The sequence below is a fragment of the Ciona robusta genome, chromosome 8, assembly GCF_009617815.1.
Source record: "Ciona robusta chromosome 8, ASM961781v2".
NCBI lineage: Eukaryota > Metazoa > Chordata > Ascidiacea > Phlebobranchia > Cionidae > Ciona > Ciona robusta.
The window spans coordinates 6019461-6031065 of record NC_143242.1 but is presented as its reverse complement, the minus strand read 5'-3'; the positions used below and the strand labels follow the sequence as shown (position 1 = coordinate 6031065).

Genomic DNA, 11605 nt, shown 5'->3' with positions numbered 1-11605 from the left:
CATATAAATTACTGTATGATTAAGTCTTTACAAACATTTTCGACAAATTTGCATGTTACTTGTGGTTGAACATTCATGTCATTAATTCAGTTTATTAAGACAGAGACGTAAAAAGTTATTAACGCATTGTTTTTTTAATATTTCCCGATAAGGTTTTTTGCTATTCCCTACTGTAAAGATTTAACTTTGGCAATGAAAAAATTAAACACATATAGTTGGTAATGGTAACATGATAAATGTTTTCGTTCTCTTTTATTGCCCTATTTTGTAGTGAACAAATATTTACAGAATTTTACGACTGTATTCTCACAGCTCATTATTGTTAATTGTAAAAAAAACAAAATTATGGAACATTAAAGATATTCATCTTACCCTACAGTACTATTTCCTTTTCTATAACAATATAAAATGTTTTTTTTTTTTAAATTGACTAGATTAGATGAATGTCAGAGAAATATACATTAAACAAAGATCGATTAAGGCGCAAGTGAAAAGCATCTACGCACAGTTTTGTGGTTGAAGGAAAAAATTGATCCAAATATCTCGAGCAGCTGAAGCTGTTTGATCATTCTCAATAAACTGCTTTTTCTTTTCCATCTAAAAATAAATCATATTAAAAATCTTTTAGTATCCAGTATATATATTTCAATTTGAATAAAAAAGAATTTTAATTTAATATTTGATATATAAAAATTTGCAACTAAGAGACCTTAATGAGTTGTCTAAGTTGTCAGACATCACCCTTTGACCACAAAGTTACAAAAAAAAACAATACCGACATATGTTGTAACTCAGAAGCTGGCATGAGGTGTATGAAACAGAACAGAACATCTATGTTGCTGCATGACCACACATGGTAAAAGAAAGTTACATACATTTGGTGTGTCCAAATCAACAATGCAAACATCATATTAAAATTAAGAATAAAAAACCTTCGTTAATTCAGCAGAAACAGTTGCACGAATCTGGGAAACTTGACTCAACAATTCTGTTTGTTGGTCACTAACTTGTTCTGGTGTCAAAAGAAACCCCTTGTTTGTTGAAGATGTATTGATGTCATAGCATTCGTTCAAGTCATTCACTCTAAAGAGAAAACATAAACTTTAAAAAGTGAAAAACTTTTGTATACAGTATAAAATCAACTTTTAGCTATTATGAATTATAGACCTAATTTTACCCCAAGCCCCAAATAGGCCAGTTTTAAATATATGAAATTTCATTATTGGTCAGAAATTGTGTATTTATTACAGAATATAAGTAAACTGAATGCTGTAAATGCTATTTACCCAGTGTGGGCTTTATAGCCAAAAAACTTTTAAGAATGTCAGGGAGGCAGAGATAGTTGGACGTGAATTCTTTTAAAACAAATTTGGCGCCAATGTTTACAAAATTATGCAGTGCAGATTATTTCAGGGTAGGCCTACCACCCTGCCACCCCAGGTTTAGTGCCCATGGTGGGCTTACAAGACACCCTACTTCTTATTTATAAACAACAATAGTAGCATGTTGTATAGTATATCATACAGAGTTTGTAAGGTTGCTGGGATGAAGCAAAGTTTCTCGTTGTTTGAAATTAAATCAACTTCACGAGTGAGTGTTTCTGCAGCATCATGTGCGACCGAGAACTCCTTGAAAATCGAGTGTTTGGGTGGTTTTGACACTAAAAATGGAAGCAAAACTAAAATCAGTGATGTTTGAAAAGTAAACTTTATATTTATTTATAGAATTGTTTTATATAATCAAACATATGAAATTACTTTGCAGATATTCAAATCCATTAAGACCTTACTTGGTATATATGTTCGACATATACGTATTTAGGCAGAAGACACCTACATATCTATACACACAATATTTTATCACCGCACCAACCTAAAACAAAACTCACCCAAAGCTGTATACACACTCAGCATAGCTGTGTCTCTGTTATCAATCACAGCTTTTGCTTTGCTTGGTTTTCTATGAGCAACATTACTCATGCTTAGGTGCTCCGTTCGTCGCTTAACTGAACTTAGATCTTGCTCCAATTCAGAACTCCATTTATGTAAGCCACGAACCAGGTTCGCATGTTGTGATGTTTCAAGTTTGAGCAACATCCAAACCAACACAAGTCGAGACAGTTGTTGAATCAACATATTAATCATCTTAAGAATGGAAAAATCGCAATCAGAAGCTTATTAGACACATTAAGAGATATAAAGTATATTTATGTATACGTTCATTTAGAGAAAAATACTATCTTCTCAGATTGTATAAAAACAATAGGTTAACTGGTAATGCTTTCTATTTCATATGCCTATGTTATCAGTGCTTTATAAGCTAGCTAACTGATTGTCTCCATTTTTAAAGAAGCATACTGAAAAAAAGGATCTTTAACAATTTTTTCATGCTTTTCCAGTTTCTCTAATTTTTTAGGGTTTGTACCACTCGTAAAGAAGATTATCTTCTACAAGTTTAAACATTATAAGTCACCTGTGTCTGTTTATTAGTCAGGTACTTCTGCTTAGCAAGTTGTAACCTGCAGTCACCAGCCAGCAGCATGGATCTTTCTAACTTTGCACATTTATCCAGTAATTTTGGCAAGATATCTTTCAGTATGTTGTGAGATTGTAACTCAGCCTCACTTGCTGCACTTGCAAGCTCATGGATATTTTCAAACCTATTTAGAAAAGTTTTTTAGCAGTTTTAAAACAGCACACATGCTACTAGTTAAAAAAGAAACATTTCATGATGTTTTTTTTTAATTAATGTGAACAGGTGTGCATAAAATGTGAAGCTTATATTATATATATTTTTGTTTACTTATTTGAGAATGCTTTTTTCATATCGTAAGAAGCCATTTCTCACCCTTGTGTTTTTGTTGCCACCAGTGAAACTTTCCCATCCAGAAACGATTTCAAACCATTAGCTTGACTTTCTGCAGCTTTAGCCAAAATTAAACGAAGTTTTCTTGCTTTGTACCTTGAAAAGTAGTCCGAAACTAAACAGGTGAATATACACACATAGCTAAAGCTGCCTGGTCTATCATGCCTAAACACCCCCAGAAAAATATTAAGTATATATAAAAAATATGAATAAATAAATGTAACCTGCTTGGTCTTCACGTGGCCGGAAAACGAGAGTCATCATAACAGGAGTGATCTGTTTCATACACCTCATGCCTACTTAGGAGTTATCACGTATGTATTACAACCATTACTAAAATTCTGCTATCTGTCCCAAGTGATAACCCTTTATAGTCATTTAGCAAAAAAATGACCTTATTAAATAGTTTCTGCACTGCACAGACATGGCTTAATAGTTGAATCAAACTTTCTGCTCTTTATATTTAGATCTTACACCTTACCCACACATGATTCTCTCCAAATGTTTCTTCTCCTCCAGTTCAGACGAGGTTTCTTCCACAGTTGTTATATCAGAAATGTTTTCACTGAATGAAGTATTCACATCCTGAATACCAGCAGTGGCCTGTAAGAGTATATTATAATTAAGGTTTATTCTTTTGAATTGGCATAGTTCCTGAGTGTATCTTGTGAGCTTAATAACAGGGCTAACCTACTTGCATTACCTAACTAAATGCAATACTTTACTGTTCTAAATTGTGCTGTGTTGTACACTCACACAGTTCCAAATCATGTGTTATATTTGTTGTTAAATTGAAAACCGCAGTATGTAGATATATGGGTATCTACTATCTTTACCAACTTACCATGAATAACATTTTTTACATAATGTACGTTAGATCATACGAATTAGTGTATTAACACACGACAAACCTGAGTGAATTGCTTCTTGGCATAACTTGCCATTTGTCTTGTGTATTCATCTTCAGCAGAAAGTAAGTTTCCCAAATCAGTATGTGACATTAGAACTGTTTCATTGCTTGTGTCCTGTACACAAAGAAAAGGAAGATTAATAAATTTAAATATGGAGATCAATATACTGATGTAAAGTTAGTATTTACCTGTACAGTGTTAGACACGACATCCAAGTCTATGTTCACCTCTGACAACTTTTGAAAATACTGCAAATTTGCAAAATATATTAAAAAACTTCATATATAAAGCAATATATTATATAAACCAAAGCACAGAAGTGATCACACAGAAACATAAATTATACTCTTTCTAAGCTCAATCCAATTATCATATTTAGGCAATAATTAATGTTTAATTAGCTACTGGTATTGTAACAGAGTACTAATACATTATACCACAAGCCACTCACCCCTGATATAGCCTTTTCATGTTTTGCCAAGTTTAGTTTGTAATGTTGTTTCGAACGTTCAAACTTTGAGTTAAGATTTTCTTTTTCATTTACTTTTCTCGCTTGTTGTTGTTCAAGCTCGTGAAGCTGGGCTTCTAACTTTTCCTTGTAGCTGTAACTTCGCTCAAGTTGTTTTGAAATCCGTTCATTTTTTTTATTTAATTCTGGTAAAATACAAATTGTTAAAATAGGTTAGAAAATAAAAATTTATAAATTGTTGTTTAAAAGTTAATAAATAAAAAGCATTGTACTATTATTTACTAGAGGTAGGGATCAATAACCATTCTCACCTAAACATATTACTGATATTTTATGTTGCAACTTACAAGTTAAGCCTTCTAGTATAACTAGAACTAATTTTAAATAATTAGGTATTTAAACAAAAATGAACTGCAACATGGTTTAACTGTAAAATGTTAAAATCTAACCCAAAATATTTAGTTTTGTTTTTGCAAAATTAAAATCTATTTGACATAGCACAAGGGTAAATAATAAACATTATCATACTTTGGTTTTTTTTCTTTAGGTCACAAATTTTCTGCTTGGTAGAATCAAGACTGATGTCAGATTCAGATAAACCAAGATCTTTAAACTTATTCAACTGCTTTAGGCTTATTAGATTTTGGCTTGTTACAGAGCTGGAGAAGTCGTCCAAAAAACTTTGGAATAATGGATTCTGTAGAAAAAGATCTAAGATTTTTACACTGAAGACAGATTGAGAAGCTTTTTTTTTACCAATATAATTAAATAAGTTGTAAAAAATTTGCACGAGAGAAATTATCCACTATGTTTGCATATCCAATCCAAGGTGTTTGGGAAAGAACACTAGCAGTCTAACACTATAGTGAAGAATCCTCCGGTACATAGCAGAATAGGCTGGTGGGAAGTGTTAAAGGTTGATGGTTAGAGGGTTAGTGGTTATATAGGGGTTAGTGGACGAGTGGTTAGGGGTTAGTAGTTACAGGTTGGTGGTTAGCAAATAAGGTGGAGGAGGATTCTTCACTAGCGCCACGATATTATTTACTTTAAAAGATCTGCAATGTGAAAGTTAAAATTTACGTTTGCCAGTCTACGAACTTCAGCCTTTATTTTTTCCGTGTTCGAAAATCCAACACTTGCAACGGAGTTCAAAAATCTGGTTGTGGTTGTTATCTGCTCTACATTCGTCATTTCGTAAATATTTATAATTTCTTCTATCAATTATAAGCAAACCCGCGAAATGACCTTAAATAACCCGCCAATAAAACAGTGCTGCCGAAACACAGACTTTCTTTATCGAGAACCTCGAATTTGAGTTTTAATAGAAATCCAACCATCGATTTACATAACATATAGTAGGTTGGGCAAAGACGGGACATCTTTATATCCAAATATCCTGATCGTGTTTTAAATAATTAACAACGGAGAATTTAAAATTCTTTAAATGCTTCAGTTCACTAAGGGACGGGAAAACAGAATGAAAAGTCGTCCCATCTTTTCCCATCCTACTATATATCAATTTATGCAGAGTGTTAATTTATGTATCAAACAGATATTCATTACCGCAAAGTTACATAATTGGTAAGTCGGCACGGGGTATATGAACCAGAACACCCGTATGGAGTCGTCGCCCTACCGAGATCAAGTCATTTTGTATATATTTATGTAAGCGCACTTGAAATGAAGCTATAAACTTGAACGTGATTAAAGAGCATATTTATTGTAACATCGAGAGCTTATGAGTACTTCATTGTAATATGAACAGAGCAATATTTTAAACGAATTTCATATTATTTAAGTTTGACGAAGGTAGCCTAGATTGAGATTTAAATATCGTACGGTGGAGAAGACGAGACACCTTTAGCTTATAATATCCAAATATCCTGATCATTTTTTAAATTATTTTAAACAACATCGGTCTATGGGTCAGGATACGGTTTTATAATTCCTTAAATGTTCTTCGTTTTGTCTAATGAATCAGGATTTTGTAACAAGACCGTCGTTGTTATTTTCACACTCTCTGGAGTTAAACCAGACGTTGTATTTGTATGGTAGAGTGGGGTAGATGGGACACGTTTGCATTCCATTTTCTCGTCCCAGCATGTCTTTGTAAACAAAGAACATACAAGGAATTATAAAACCGCATCCTTACGACTACCATAGACCGTTGTTTATTGTTTAAAACACGGTCAGGATATTTGTATATTATGCGCTGAAGGTGTCCCATCTTCCCCATCATACTATATAACTATAGACGCGGAGAAAATATTTTACTGAAAGTACGACGTAAAACAATTTCTTTGTCCAATGGACACAGGTCATTAAGTGTACTTGTCAGGTCGTAGCAACTCACAACTACTCGATTCAAGTGTTTTCTTGGAGGCAATGTCGATGAGATCGTCCATTAGACAACAGTAGAGCGAAGAATAGCCCAAGGACTTTTGAATGGGAAAATAAAAATAAAGACAAGGACAAAATGCAGGACCGCACAGATGCGAATTTAGGTTTCTGGTATTCGTGTATATATATCGTGGGGTAAGATGGGATATGTTTTATACCACTTTCTGCTCCTATTTAATAGTAAAAAATATGTAAAGAGTTATAACCGTAGCCCCGCGACTAAAAGCGCTTTGTTAATACATAAAAACAGAATCAGAAATTGTAAGTTAAGGTGCTAACAGTATTCCAGCATTTTACCGACGGTATACTGTAAATGATGTTTACCAATATTGGTCTTTTCAGACATGTCGATACCAGGACCGTTTAAGTCTTTCTTGCACAACATGGTACCTGTTGTATCGCCCAATAATACCCCGGAAGTGGATCACGTGGTTCGCAGAGCATTCGCCCTTCTGCGCATGTGCTATTCTGACGTCACGAACGGGCAATCGCTACTTGAACAGAAGCTCCAAGAAAGAATCCACGCCAACTGGAGGATAGCATATGAAAACCGAAACGGGGAAGAAATTCGGGAATTGAAATGAATAACTGTTGATTGAAACTTTTGCTTATTTGCATTGCTAAGGAATTTTATTCACTTTATTGAACATTATGTCCTCGAACGCGTTCTATTTTCTCATCCTATTTTGTAGTAAATAAAGAACATTCAAAGCATTATGAAACCGTAGCCCAGATAGAATAGAATAAATTGACTACGCCTGATATTTTTTAATACAATGACTATAAGAGAATAAGCTGTAATGCGTCTTCTATTAGCCTTGAACGCCTAATTACAGGTCGCTTACATATGATATTTATAATGGTAAGATTAGCCGCTTTAATACCCCCGAGGGATTGCGACGAGCGTACTGTTAAATAAGTAATAAAGCTTCTCCACAAACGGTTTGACATTCGTACAAGGTCTACATCGCTATTGTATATCTTGTTTCTTGTTTTGATAATGTAACTTTAGACTGTCATTGAACGATGAGAGCAAATCATTAGTAAAAGTTCGGAAACTTCTTTTGATTTTCTGTACTAATTGTGAAACAGTATAAAATATTATATAACAGCAAGGAAGTATGAATGTGCAAGTGGGTCATTGCGTGTACGTATAAATTCACGAATTAAGCATTAGTTTTAAGTTATTAAGATTAGTATTCCCGACCGACAAAAGTATTTTATATATGTACAATCAGAGCCATAGAAATACCGAGTAGTCCAACCCATTGTTACGTAAAACACAAATTGAACGGCAATTTGGGTCCAAAATAACACAGTAGGTATAGGGAAAATGTATGTTTTTCGGTAAATTACAGAAAAACTTGGGCCTAAAAACAAATTTAAAGGTTGAAAAATGTAAAAAACATGTGTTATTTGTTTTCTGTGTCAAAAAAAGTCAAAAATTAGAATTAGAAGCGGTTGATTTGAGACATTTTAGTCATTTAATGCGGCTAAATTTATACATTTTTTCTAAAAAATGTTTGGTAAGGTAAATAGAAGCTGTTTTACACCTTCCCACAATAGGAAAACACAAACAAAACTTAACAAATTCGTTTAAACCCATTGTCAAAGTCACCACTTTTGCTCTATTTTGGACACACATAGACGGCAGTTGGACTACTCGGTGTTTATACGACTCTGTGTACAATATGGCCCAGGAAGTCAACGCCGTAAGGTAGCGCACGAGAGTCTATCGCTACGTGTATGTCAGCTGTTAATATGGTGCATAACGAACTGTGTTTACATAGAAAATGTTTTGTTTGCCATGCCAGTTATTATATGATTTTATAAAGGAATAAAACAAAAGGCGCAAGTGTAAAATCCACTTGCTTGTCGCTTGCAAAGGAAATGCTTATGCTTCTAGAGGCATGACAATTATAGTAACATGTAATGAAATCCTTTCTAAATATACCATATATATACGACGTCCGTGTACGTACAGCAATAAATGACAGTGTAATAAGTAATGCCGTTAATAACTGTGTACAAATTCGGCTGATTTTTTGCTAATTTTTGTAATTTTATATATGTAACGGTAAGTATGATTCTTTAGATACAAAGATTTTTCTAACAGGTTTATAGAATAGTTAGCATGACGTTGCCAGTCATACACGTACGTATGCTCTCCAAAGCTGGTATTTTTATTGCCATCTCTGCAATTTTATTCCAATTTATTTATGAAGCGCAACCAACTGCATTCATTGATGAAATCTTCCATGTTCCACAAGCACAAAAATTTTGTGATGGTCATTTTAATGGGGTATGTACCAGTATATCTGTTATGCACCAAAATATAACATTGGTGTATGATTAGTAATTACAGTGTAATGTGTTCATAAACCATGTGTAGTCATATCTTTGGTTTATGCAGAAAATCTTTATGTATGTATTTTTACAATGGGATCCAAAAAAAAAGGATATATTATATAATTTGTTTATACACCATGTGCCATCAATGTTCAAACCTAATATTTTGTGTGTGTTCTTTTGCTAATATTTCAATTTGTCTTTTTCAGTGGGATCCAAAAATCACCACCTTACCAGGAATGTACATTATGTCAGTGTTTGTTCTTGGCCCTCTGACTTGGTTGACTGGCAAGGGTTTGTGTAGTTTATGGGTGTTACGTTTCTTCAATGTTATATACAACACATGCAATGTGCTTTTGTGTTACCTTATTTTGAAGAAGTTACGTGAAAAAGTTAATCCAAAGGAAAAATCGGACAGTTTAAAAGAAGAGGTAAATGTTGCAATTTAATTTAAAATATTAAATACTAGTTTACAACATCGTTGTAGGTGTTGATTTGACAATTTCTTAAGCACCCAAATATATTTCGCACCTAGCCTTAATAATATAGCCCATTGTATTTCAAAATAAATCTTGTGGTATATTTGTAATGTTAAGTTAAGTTTAATTTTGTAACTGAATATTTGTAATATATTAATATATGTAAAACTTTAAATTAAACGTTAAATGCTTAGATAGCTTAAGTAATTTCACAGTAGTGCTTACAAATGTAATCAACCAGTAAAAGACTTCAAATAAGTAAGATTAATGTATTTTGAACAACTATTTATGCTAGCCGACTTATTGTTTAAAAAATCCGCAGGAAAAAGATAACGAAGAAATTGAAGAAGACAGCATTCAGTGGGCTTCCCTTGCTATTGGATTTTTTCCACTGCTTTACTTCTATTCATTTCTCTACTACACTGAACCAGGCTCCACAACAGTGGTTCTTCTCGCATACCTGGCTTGTATTAACGACTACCACAGAACTGCTGGTGTTTTAGGAGTCGTTTCGATATTATTTCGGCAAACGAATATAATGTGGGTTGTATTCATGGCTGGAATAACTGTCTCGGAAAAACTGGATGACATTGATGCGGTTGAGAAAATACAAGCATCTCCTGAATTAAAGGATAAGCTAGCAAGGTAAAGTTACTCTATTTCTAAAACTTTAAACTTATGCTTGATTTAATCAAAAGCTGTCAACGAATGTATTTATCATGTTCACTTTTTTTAACCTATAGGTGCAAATATTTTTGCGTTTTTTTAATTTATATATGTATATATATTTGTATAATTTTTTCTAGCATCTAATATTTTATCTACAGATTCTTTGCAAAACTTTTGGCAGCAGTTGTGCGTTACCTTTTAGCAGTTGACCACTTATTAACAATCTTCAACTTGATTTGGCCATACCTGTTAGTTCTGTGTGGGTTCGGTGGCTTCGTCTATCTTAACCAAGGCTTAGTGGTAGGAGATCGTAGCAGCCACCAAGCTGTCCTTCATCTTGCCCAGCTTCTATATTTCTCTGGCTTCACTCTTGTATTTTCATTCCCGATATTAGTGACAAAAGACAAAATTACGAGTTTTTGGCAAATGGTCCAGCAACGGCGCAATGAGTGTTTGGTCTCTGCAGCAATCTGTTGTTACATCCTCTTCAGCTACAGTCACGAGCACCCGTATCTACTTGCCGACAACAGACATTACGTGTTTTACGTTTGGAGGTGGTTTTTAGGCCGCACAGCCTTGCGTTACTTTGCCGTACCTGTGTATATGTACAGCGCATGGAGCATAAACGACAGTCTATCTAAAAAATGTACCTCGCTGTGGAAGCTCGTTTATTTCATATGCGTCGCATGTTTAACTGCGCCACAAAAACTTCTGGAATTCCGATACTTCATTCTGCCGTTCGTTCTATTCCGTTTAAACGTCGTCCAACAAACAAGGACCATTATCTTTCTGGAGCTACTAATCTACGCAGTAATAAACGCTCTCACTGTTGCTATATTTCTCCAAAAGACATTTACCTGGTCTGACATACCAGAGCCTCAGCGTATTATATGGTAGAAGCAAAAACGCCCAAAAAAGTATTTGAAGAGGCCCTTCTTCGCTGCCATGCGTATATGTTGCCCTATATCTAGCCGTCCCAACTAACAGCACCTTTCTCTGAATACCTAGTAATTGTTGGTGTCTTTTTGCGTTCTGTTATATTATTGTTCTATGTATTAGCTGTCATACCATGTTCCCAAAATATGACTCATGTAATGTGTCAAGTGCAGTACCGACCTCACTGTCAACTGCAGACGCCTGGTCGCTAATTTATCATGCACACGTTTGGTCTAAAACTGTTAAGTGCTAGCGGTGTATACTTTACTAACAAAAACAATATTGAAATTTACCACCATAAGCTATGCCTTATCAACTGAAATTAAGAGCACTGTATTTAAAAGTACATTATATAACTCTTCTTTATATTATAAATCGTAGAGCATAACTATGTATTCATCTGTCCTTATTGCACTAAGCGTTTGTACAATCTGATGTCTTTCGACCATGAGATTTTTTCCGCAGTTCAATTACACAATCTGAGTGTTGAATAAACCGATGTTTTCAGTGAGAAATATTTCTCTCAG

General features: G+C 34.0%; 2 protein-coding genes across 3 annotated transcripts; one reads left to right on the top strand and one right to left on the bottom strand.

The window, feature by feature from the left end:
- Nucleotides 1–59: 59 nt before the first annotated feature.
- Nucleotides 60–7496, bottom strand: LOC149732766 (HAUS augmin-like complex subunit 3). Of its 2 annotated transcripts, none has more exons than XM_089883415.1 (12): nt 7036–7496; nt 4774–4942; nt 4228–4430; nt 3965–4024; nt 3777–3890; nt 3347–3468; nt 2848–2961; nt 2473–2659; nt 1889–2144; nt 1525–1660; nt 933–1083; nt 60–597 (listed from the first exon to the last, which is right to left on the bottom strand). In XM_089883415.1, the coding sequence occupies exons 1-12, from the start codon at nt 7087–7089 to the stop codon at nt 499–501; spliced, it is 1665 nt and encodes a 554-aa protein (XP_089739541.1). In that variant the 5' UTR covers nt 7090–7496; the 3' UTR covers nt 60–498. The 2 variants fall into 2 exon arrangements, with proteins under 2 accessions (XP_089739541.1, XP_089739540.1); XM_089883414.1 differs by lacking the exon at nt 7036–7496 and adding an exon at nt 5326–5573.
- A 1146-nt stretch (nt 7497–8642) lies between these two features.
- LOC149732765 (dol-P-Glc:Glc(2)Man(9)GlcNAc(2)-PP-Dol alpha-1,2-glucosyltransferase-like) lies at nt 8643–11593 on the top strand. The gene is made up of 4 exons (XM_089883421.1): nt 8643–8947; nt 9204–9425; nt 9796–10118; nt 10301–11593. Exons 1-4 carry the CDS (start codon nt 8780–8782, stop codon nt 11037–11039), a joined length of 1452 nt encoding a protein of 483 aa, XP_089739547.1. The 5' UTR covers nt 8643–8779; the 3' UTR covers nt 11040–11593.
- The last annotated feature ends 12 nt before the right edge of the window (nt 11594–11605 follow it).

Bases quoted from the DNA above. Each gene is read 5' to 3' on its own strand.
- LOC149732766 (XM_089883414.1), bottom strand. From the start codon at position 5,436: ATGACGAATGTAGAGCAGATAACAACCACAACCAGATTTTTGAACTCC. The intron at 4,025-4,227 runs GTGAGTGGCTTG...GCAAATTTGCAG, and splicing joins ATGAAAAGGCTATATCAGGG to TATTTTCAAAAGTTGTCAGA. The intron at 2,145-2,472 runs GTGACTTATAAT...TCCATTCTTAAG, and splicing joins TGACTAATAAACAGACACAG to ATGATTAATATGTTGATTCA.
- LOC149732765 (XM_089883421.1), top strand. From the start codon at position 8,780: ATGACGTTGCCAGTCATACACGTACGTATGCTCTCCAAAGCTGGTATT. The intron at 8,948-9,203 runs GTATGTACCAGT...TGTCTTTTTCAG, and splicing joins GTGATGGTCATTTTAATGGG to TGGGATCCAAAAATCACCAC. The intron at 9,426-9,795 runs GTAAATGTTGCA...AAAAATCCGCAG, and splicing joins CGGACAGTTTAAAAGAAGAG to GAAAAAGATAACGAAGAAAT.